Source organism: Morone saxatilis, unplaced genomic scaffold (assembly GCF_004916995.1).
Source record: "Morone saxatilis isolate NCDOM2014 unplaced genomic scaffold, NCSU_SB_2.0 Contig15, whole genome shotgun sequence".
NCBI classification, from domain to species: Eukaryota; Metazoa; Chordata; class Actinopteri; family Moronidae; genus Morone; species Morone saxatilis.
Genome location: NW_023339707.1, coordinates 10,656,331 through 10,666,078, shown reverse-complemented (window position 1 = coordinate 10,666,078; position 9,748 = coordinate 10,656,331). Strand labels below are relative to the sequence as shown.

Here is a 9,748-nt window from a genome sequence, read left to right as displayed (position 1 = left end):
TGGCTGTAGACTTGTAGTCTTGTAGTTGTGAATATGAGGCCCACTGAGAATGCAAAAAGCCACAAAGAAGACAGTGCTTAGACTCTCAGTCCCCATTTATTTTCTACTCCCTCCCCCATTACACCCCTCTCCTGCTCGCCTGGCCACTAGCATGCTTCAGGTGTTCCAGTCAGGCCCTGTGATTAGTCTAATTTGCACAAACGCTGGCGAGCACCGCACCTGTTGCCCCTGTGCCGCCTGCAGCCGCGGTTCCTCGGCAGGCTGACAGGCCTTCCCTTGGATAATCCAATCTCCTCGCAACGGCGTCGCTGCTCTCCACCAGTGCAGGACAAGGGCATTCTTTTTTTTTCTACTTCTTGTCTCCCTTCGTGTTCTCATGGCCACCACACTCCTGATGGCTCATTATTGGACCATTCATAAATACTGCCAGCCAGTACCCACCTAGCTGCTTTTTTGCCTGCTGCAGCTTTTCCTCACTGCTCCTCACTAGCACCTTCCTTTACCTNNCCCTTCCTTTCCCTGCCAATAAGGTGAGTAAAGCTTTCCTACAGGTTCAAAAGAGGCCCAACAGCCTTCCACATGACAGCCTTCCAGTATCCACATACTCCATTTAAATTTGAAACAGCGCCAGGAGAAAATCAAGTGACACAGGCCACACAGAGTGGGAGGGGGGGAGGGCAGGAGAAAATCAAGTGACACAGGCCACACAGAGTGGGAGGGTGGGAGGGAGGGAATGTGATCCCACTTGATTGTTGAGAGTTTATATAGCGAGTGATGACAAAGTGCTTTATGACTTTGCAGTGTTCGCTGGGCCCTGCGATTGAAGCCTTATACAGGCAAAGCCCCCTGGTGACCTTGGCTTGTCAAATGTTCTCATTTTCACCAGGAAGGAGCCAGTGTTCAGCGGCTGCTCAGAGCTGGTAAGCTGCTTTTAGAGAGACAGCCGCCGAGAGCTTTTGGAGGTGACCCATGCTTCCTTACTTTCACTGCTGAGGAAAAGCATCAGTCAGAGAAAGGTTGATGCCTACTAACCCATGGAATTATAATCCCATGTAAAAGAGAAAACCAAGAATATTTTAAACATAGGAGTCTACAGCCATGCTAGCGGCTCTGTGAGGCTGTACTTCCGCACAGCTGTGCTTTGAGCTGAATGCTAATGTCAGTATGCTAACATGCTCACGATTATTTGCTAATTAGCACTAAATACAAAGCTCAGCTGAAGCTAATATTGTCATTAGTTTTGCAGAAATTTTTGAGCTTGATTCTAAATTGCCCGTAGGTGTGAATGTGAGCGTGATTGGTTGTTTGTCACTATGTGTCAGCCATGTGATGAACTGGCAACCTGTCTCGCCCAATGTCAGCTGTGATTGGTTCCAGCCCCCCTCCGATCCGGGAAAGGATAGGCGGTTATAGATAATGGATGGATGGATTAAAAGTTATGAGATGAACAAACTGTGTTCACCAAATTTCACAGCAGTCCTTCTAATAGCTGTTGAGACATGTCACTCAAAACCACAAATATCAATCTCATGGTGGTGCAAAATCACATGATACATCACCTGGGAAGCATGAAGATACCAATCCATTAAAATCAATGTTGATATATTTTACTGATAAATGAAAGCTGTAACTTGATGGTGACGCTAGTTAACAAGTCAGAGGGATCACAAAAGTCTTTAGGATTCATCCTCTTGGCACCATGAATGTCCCCCATGACAATCCATCTATAGTTGTAGAAATATATCAGTCTGGACCAAAGTGGTGGACTGACCCACTGATATTGTCACACCACTAACGTGGCTGAAAACTGCACAGACCCCCCAAAAAATTATAATACACAGGAAGAAACTAAATTGTAGGATTTAGAACATCTTGAAAGAAGGTTAACAGAATTTCATCGCAGATGGTGATAACATCAGTCCAAATGAGGATTCCCGAGGAGTAAAACGATATTTCCAGAGGGGCTAAGCAACCGGTGGAGTTCCTCAGGCCTTGTCACACATCAACTATTACATCAGATTGCTCCCAGCTGCATGCCACATGCATCTTATCTCACAGGGAAGAGGAAGCAGACGCATCTCATCCTCAGGCCTCCTCTTCCTGCATTGTCCGTGACCTATTCTATGCAAATTTTTTCAGGACACTTCCCCTTGGAGAGAGATGTCTGGAAGGCACGTTGGGTGGAGCTTGATGCTTCAAGAACTGGACCTATGCTGCGAAGGATGTGAACTATCCAGAATCAGTGTGGTGAGAAAACAAAAGCTGGATCGGGATCAAAGCTCAAGGACTCAAGGAGGAGTTTTAAATGAGTAGAGATGATGTGTGTATGGTGCAGACAGAGTCACGCTAGCCCTCTGACTGGCTGCAATGGGCTAACAACCCTTGCATTGATCCAAGGAGACACTCAGCCCTCTAACCTGCTGAGTGCTCAGTTCCAGTGAACAATGGAGTTCAGAGCGCGTCGATACACTACCCTATTGAGTGCTCTCCGTTTAGCAGCAAGATTGATGAGGTTAAGGCTCCCAACTGGGGAGCCAAATGGTGTCAAAACCAAGGTGTTGCTTTGGACAAACAATCCTTCACTGCACTACCATACTGAGAGGCCCTGGTTACTGGCTCATACACCAGCTCAACCCAGGAAGTGTACTTACATAGGCACACGGTTTCTGAAAAGGTATGCAGACTGTGGTGGATGTTGTTAAGACTTTTAAAATGTAGATGAGAATATGAGAAAAGGATAGATGGTGCTTTCTGGACAGGAATGCATTGCAAATCCCCTAAGACGCTAAATGATGTACAAGTGGATTTATTACTGTAGGTCCATATAAATCTAAGGTTGGCCTGAACTCCAGGGAGAGGTTAATGGATTACAAAGGGATGTGGTATCGAACCTCAGAGAAGTTTATACACCTCATCAATATGTGAAACGCTATTGATCATTTAGACATTGATAAATTAAATTCATACACTTGATAATGCATGGCAATATTCAGAATGCCCCGTATGAGGAAAAATGGGCTTTTTCAGCCCAGCATTTTCTAGGCTGAGGATCTATGGTGGGGAACTCATATTGGCAATATTGCATATTAAGAAAACAAACTGTGGCAGGGTGTAATTTGAGCTGTGTTGTTAATATTGTGAACCTGTGGAATTATCAGCAACCCCACCTGTGCGGGCAGCATCCACCCATTCTTGCTCAAATCAAAGTGACAAATGATTGAAGCTGAGATTCTGAGGATTGTTACTCAATATGATATATTACAGTTTCATCAACTTTGATACATATTTTGCCACTAAATAGAGATATGAGCTAGGGCACATTCACTTTTTAATGGGACAGCTATGATTTTTATCTGGTATAGATCTACGCTATGGACCCTATATCTCATAGAGCAGTGCTTCCCAGCCTTTTTTTCAGACGTACTCACAGTCCTGTCAGATGAACTCGAGTACCCCTTTATCAAGACCACCAATCATGTTCTAAATGGGTTCCTTTGATTGATTTTAACCTGGATGTTATTTAACACTACTGACTATATGAGGATATTTTTTTTGATGCAGTTGAACTGTCAATGTTTCAGCTATTTATCCAATTATTTATCCAATTATTTATCATTACACTTTGCTATTTCAACCAGTTACCATACTTTTAGCTATTTATCCATTTTAAATGATTTTCAATATTAATACATTTCTTCTTCAACAATGTATATGTTACTTTGCTCGCTGTTTAGACTTCTCTGCTCGCCCAGGCCTTCTATCTAGTTTTCACGCTCTCTGTTGTAGCACTGGGTGTCAAGGTGTTAGAGGTGACTCAATATGTTGACATACATTACGTAACTAAATTGGAACGTCAACGTCAGTTGATTTACTCCATATTTGTTTCCACATACCCCCTGTATGATAGCATTTGGCTAAATCTAAAGCAGTATTCTATCAGGATATAGCTTGTGTAAGAGCTGTTCTTGTAAAACACACTCCAACTGAACTGTCAGCAGTCAAGTTGCATTGTAGGTAATGTAGGTGCCAGGTTTTGACAAGGACGTTTTTTGATCAGTTTCTTTATACTGTCCATGGCTTCTCTCTAGCACCACCTCAGACCAACCATGACAATTTTTTAATTTAAGCACAGCAAAGCAATCCTTACATTTTGCATACATTTAGTAGTTCTGTTTTTTGGTCTGAGCATTTCAATCTCACAAGAAAAAGAAACTGAGGTGACATCAGATTACTGTGAACAAGTTTATCTTTTATCTCTGCAACTATTATACCTTCTCTCCTTTCTCTCCCATCTCTCTACCTGTCTCACTCTGCCTCAGAGTTTTTGTCGGTTTCTTTTTCTTTTCTGTTGGACTGAGAAAAAATTGTTACAGTTAAGCATGAAAAAAACCAAACAAATTTTAATTATAGGATGACTATCTGCAACATGTTAAATGTATTCAAAATAGAATAGGAAACCCTATTTGAGAAAACACTCCCACAACAGAAACCAAAAGACTGAATCCACCTACAGAAATAAACACAACTTCACACATACAATGTATAACTATGTCACTTACTCATTTCCAGAGAGAAAGCTGAAAAAAGGCTGAAAGTCCCTGCCCAGTCATGCTTTCTGAAAGTACTGTACAATTCTCATCTGTATCTGGTCTTACAGATACATTACAGCTGGTTTGGAGATGTGACTTGGGAACCACAAAGATTAATCAGAAACTTTGAATTAAAATGGTTTCTGAATTCACAGGCCTCTGGATCTGGATCAGGATCACTCAATATTCACATCTGGATTAAATTGTGAAAATTTACAGTGCTGATGTTATTGGATGTATAAAACAACAAAACGTTGTCTCACAGAATGGAAAGTCTGCCATAGTTTGATTTTATTATTAACAAAATTTTAGCCAAAAACAAAAATGCCTTGATATGAATGTGACAGAAAACCCTCCTGCACCTGAACATAGACAACCACATTCGCACAAACATCTCAGAGAGATTAAAAATAAAGACAAAAACTGCAAAACCCCCAACTTTTGTCTAATTTAAATGTTTGTTTGTGCATTTCTTTTCTTTAATGTAATTTAGGTACATTTTAGTCACTTGTGATTTAGAGTCAGCACCCTGTTCTTCAGTAGAAGTTTAGTATTTAGCTGAGCTTCAACTCTTTGCACTGATGTAAATCAGTAACTGAATTCAAGAAATGTAAAATATACATGGAAACAGACATCCCATTAATACTATATTTATCCTTTAACAGTAGCATACAGTAGTATTTTGTGTGTGTGGTTTATATAATAATGAATATAACAGTGATTCTACTTGAGCCAAAAAAAACAAATTTATTACACTTATATACACTTTTGACAGTAATCAGCAGGTTACAGAGCGGACCAATCACTGAAACTACAGTGGCTAAGAAGCATAAGTTACACCTCTTGATTCTGTACTTCTTTAAACAACCTTATTCATCCATACAAATTCATTTTACATAAATCAGAAAATATATATTTTACAGCATACTGCAGTGTTATTGTCACATCATTCGACACTTTTAACATAAATTCAATCAGCATAACTAAACATAATCTGCAGGTTAGGACCGGTGTCACAGAAATGTGCAGTGACCCTCTACCTTTCTCTGTGTTCCTATGACGGCCCTGTGATGCAGGTGGAAATGGCACGAGAGCTGATATCCCTTCTTCTCACTCATGGACTCTTCTTGTTAGCTGGAGACAGAGTGAGTAATTCAATAAGTCAAGTATTCATTTATTACTTTCCTTTTCAATCATGGGGCAATTTTTTTTTAAACTTCCCCCATCCACCTCCACACTGAGAAGAAAAAAAAAGATGATACAAGTTCTGCAACTTCCATCTGTGGCAGCCCTCGTTGTCTTACTGCAGCTTAATTACAAAATATTGGCGCCGTTTTCTGTAAAGATTACTCACTGTAGGAGGCCCTACATAATTTGGACCGGAGGGTTTGTCACGGAAAATAATACAATGCAACTGGGCTTTCTGTATTAGATTTCCGCTTTTAGCCTCCTTGACATTTCAAGCTGCATGAACTAATACATCTGTTATTTGTTGATCATTTGATTATTAACATACTTCACAAACCAAATCAGCTGCCCTGCTGGAGACACAGATACGGCTCAGCAGACAGTCTGGGTCTTTTCTCGCCTGCCACGCGCAAACACACTCGCAAAGATCCACAATTCAGCCCTCAGTGAAAAAGGAAAGCGGGGGGAAAAAACATTTATCTTCCCCTCCTTTGAGCGTATGAGCACTCTGACACCGGCATGGAACAAAGCCCGTCATCACATTCTAATCTCGAATTTCAGGGCTTTTATTTCACCCAAATGCCACCCTGCTGGCCTTGTGAATTATTGACAGACTGACACCAATGCGAAAGGACACATAAAAGAGGCTAAAAGCTCCGGCCCTGGAAGAGCTTGTCCTCTCCTATTGCCATCAACAGGGAGACAAACTCTGCTAATGCTTCTCTGGAAGCTCACGGTAACTTTGAGACTGAAGTACCAACATATGACTCCTGACCTACAGCCGCACTATACAGGAGAGATAGTCTGTGCAGCACTGCCTCTTTGGTCTGTATAAGAGCCTTAGTACAATTACAAGGACACCAAGGCAAGGCTGTGAATTATCTGATCAAATCATGAAAATTAAAAGCAGTAATTCACATATGGTAAGTACTGCATAAAGCCTTTTCATTCTGATTTGACTATTGCCCGTCATTTCTCCTTTCAAAGAAACGTCACAACGTGGTGCTTAGATCGGCATGCAGTCATTCAGTTTGCATGATGAAAAGTAAATCGAGGTAAGCTGTGTGTCAATTAGACACTCCAATATTTGTCAGTTTTGCGGCTTCTCACGCCCACACCTACTCCTCATTTTGTTTAAGATTAACATGTTACAGAAACAAGTGGAAACAGACAGCGCAGATGGATTTAAAAAATAAAAAACAAACAGAATGAGAGCAAGCAGAGAGAAGCAGAATGAAACGAGAAATTGTGTTTGGAGAGTGTTTTTGTGCTTTTACTGTTGTCTAATCCACCTCGCTCTCATTGCTGGCACCCTCGGGCCGCCTCAGTTTGTCCACCTGTTCGTTAATCTGTCCATCCCCACCTCGTCGATCCTCTGTCTGCATGCTTAGACCATCCTCCTCCTCCTCTTCCTCCTCCTCCTCTACGTGGCTGACATCATCCTCCTCTTCCTCCTTTTTCTCCTCCTCCCCCTGCACCTCCATGCGGACCTGGTCCTTCAAGTCCATGGGCAGTGTTGTGCCAAGGCCCACAGGGCCGGCATCTCCATTGATACCATGAGCTCCATCGGGCCCTCCCAGTGCATCCTGGGGGCTGTGGTGTCCATCTTTGACGGGAGAGGAGTTGGCCGACTCGTTACTGACAGGGGAGATGTCACTGCTGCTGTTGGTGTGGATGATGGAGGGTGAGCCTGGTGCCGAAGGCGGCTTCAGGGGGATCTGCCACGAGGGGATCTTAGGAATAGTGGGAGTGGAAGGGAATTGTTTCCTGTGTGTGGGGGGCAGACAAAAGAGAGAGAGAGAGAAAATGAGGCCCGATCACAATCTCATGAAAAAGAAAAACAAAAGCTCACTGTGATCAAAATGTGAGAAGAGCTTTCCCACAATGTAATCAGCCAGAATTGAGCATATTGCAACCACAAAACTATATATAGCTTTCTAAGTCAGGTGTCAAATGACAACATATCCTTAATACTAGTTTATATTTTAGCATGCAGCCACACACAAAGCACCCTATGTAATTCTCATAATTACAGCAGAGAAAATGGCTTTTCCCCCCTCAAACAGCCAGATGTTCATCACACCTGGTAAAGAAGCTCTAAGATTTTTTTAATTACATCCACTGCAGCTTTTAAGATCAAACAGACAACGTTGAATCGTAATGGGATCAGCACTTCTTGGTGGTTAAAAAAACAGTTTGGAGATGATTTGGATCATTTGAACAGGAAGGGAACACGTTTAGAGACAGATGGTGATGCAGAGCCTTTATTTTGTGATTCAAGCCTTTGCCAGAAAACTCATTGTGAGAGTCAGGATGAAGTCAAGAAAGCAAATGACAAAGGGATTATTACTGATTAGAATGTACGAGGGGAACAAAACATGCTCAACTAGACAGTTCTGAGGCAATTTTGTTCCTCGCCGGTTTTCTGATGTACACTCTTACTTCAGGCTTCATTATAGACACTGATACATAATCATGCATGCTAATGGGCCTGACTGAGCTGGGCTGTGCCTGACTAGATTGAGAAACAAAGCTGGAAAGAATGTAGGAAAATACAGCAGTATACAATGAGACCTTTAACAACAGTAACACACAGTACTTTGCATTAAGATGTGGTAGATACAATCACATTTTACTCTGACAACAAATAAAATGATTGACAGCTGATTTCCTAGTTCATATATATCATTGGTTGTGCTTTTATGGTCATGGATATTTTGCTCTCATAAAATGAGAAAAACTGAATGTTGAATCAGAGCAATTATGCACATGTGGTTATCTTGCTTACCAATAAAAGCATCAAAACACATAAGAACAGCTGATGCCTGCAGTATGCTAATCGGCCGAGGCAAGTTGCGAAGTAAAAGAAATGGTGCAATCAGTATTATAACCTCTAGTGCCTGTGAGATTAAACATATTTGAGATTGATGATTATGTTTAAGTGTGCAAGTAATTTGGAAGAGCAATGTGACAGTATGTGTTTATTTTATTTATTCATACACAAACACAAACTTTCAGGCCATCTATAGCAGTACTGTACTGTAGAAGTAGGTAGGTGATTGCATGAATGGTTGTTCGTTGTTGTTGTAGTTACTATATGTAATTGTTTGTTAGATCTAAACTCCAGAAGCTCTAAAAGCAGCAACAAGGAACTGTTGTGTTGATTCTGGAGGCCCCAGTGGACAAAACTAGTAGTGTTTCTACCACCTTGTATCATCTGATTTATCTGAAATAAAAAACTCAAGAACATGCTTCTTGACATTTGTGGCCCTTCTGACATATGAATTAAGTGTTTAATGTCTTTGTGATATGTGCAAACCAATAAAAATAGATGAAACAAGTGCAATTAATGCAAGCAATTTTAAAGAGCAACACGACATTATGTGGAACAGTTATAAGAGTATATGAAAGTCTAATGTCACGATTATCCTGGCCAAAATAATTGCGATTTATGATATTATGCTTCAAAATCTTAAAATGGCTCTAAAACATACTGGGCAAAATGAGCCTTCAGCCACGGTGACAGGCTTAGAGATAATGCAAATTCATACTCAGTGTTTTATCTTGTTACATGGTATCATATTATTTTTAATGTCAGCTAGTATTCGTATTTTAATGTGAGGTGTAAATAAAACATGGCCAACGTGAACATGTGATGTTTGAGTAAATGACATATCTAGTTGGTGGTGTTTTATTCCTGTTTACCATTGTAAAAAGGGTTCAAATGGACTGCATCCATGAACTCAAAAGTGCATGAAAACAGTGAGCTGTCCACCCTTAAGCAAACACACACACATCTGAACTGTTTCATGTGATGGGGGTCTGGGGACTTTGTTACCTGCTGAGCAGTAAGCCCTTCAAAGAGACGATCTCAGCCTTCAGGTCTCCAACTGTTTGGTTGTCCAGGATGCGGCTGGTTGAAGACGATGCCTATAGGAAAAAAACAAGTGAGAGACACACACAACAACTGT

General features: G+C 41.2%; 1 protein-coding gene across 2 annotated transcripts in view; it reads right to left on the bottom strand.

Moving 5' to 3' along the window:
• Nucleotides 1-4,862: 4,862 nt before the first annotated feature.
• The window catches only part of pex14 (peroxisomal biogenesis factor 14), a 47,400-nt gene continuing 42,514 nt past the window's right edge, over nucleotides 4,863-9,748 (bottom strand). The window contains exons 8-10 of one of the 2 annotated variants that reach the window (XM_035656758.1): nucleotides 9,616-9,707; nucleotides 7,055-7,544; nucleotides 4,863-5,723 (exon numbers count right to left, since the gene is read on the bottom strand). In XM_035656758.1, the coding sequence (XP_035512651.1) occupies nucleotides 7,061-7,544; nucleotides 9,616-9,707 (576 nt within the window). In that variant the 3' untranslated portion in view covers nucleotides 4,863-5,723; nucleotides 7,055-7,060. The remainder of the gene's footprint in view (nucleotides 5,724-7,054; nucleotides 7,545-9,615; nucleotides 9,708-9,748) is intronic. The other variant, XM_035656757.1, reaches the window with a different exon arrangement.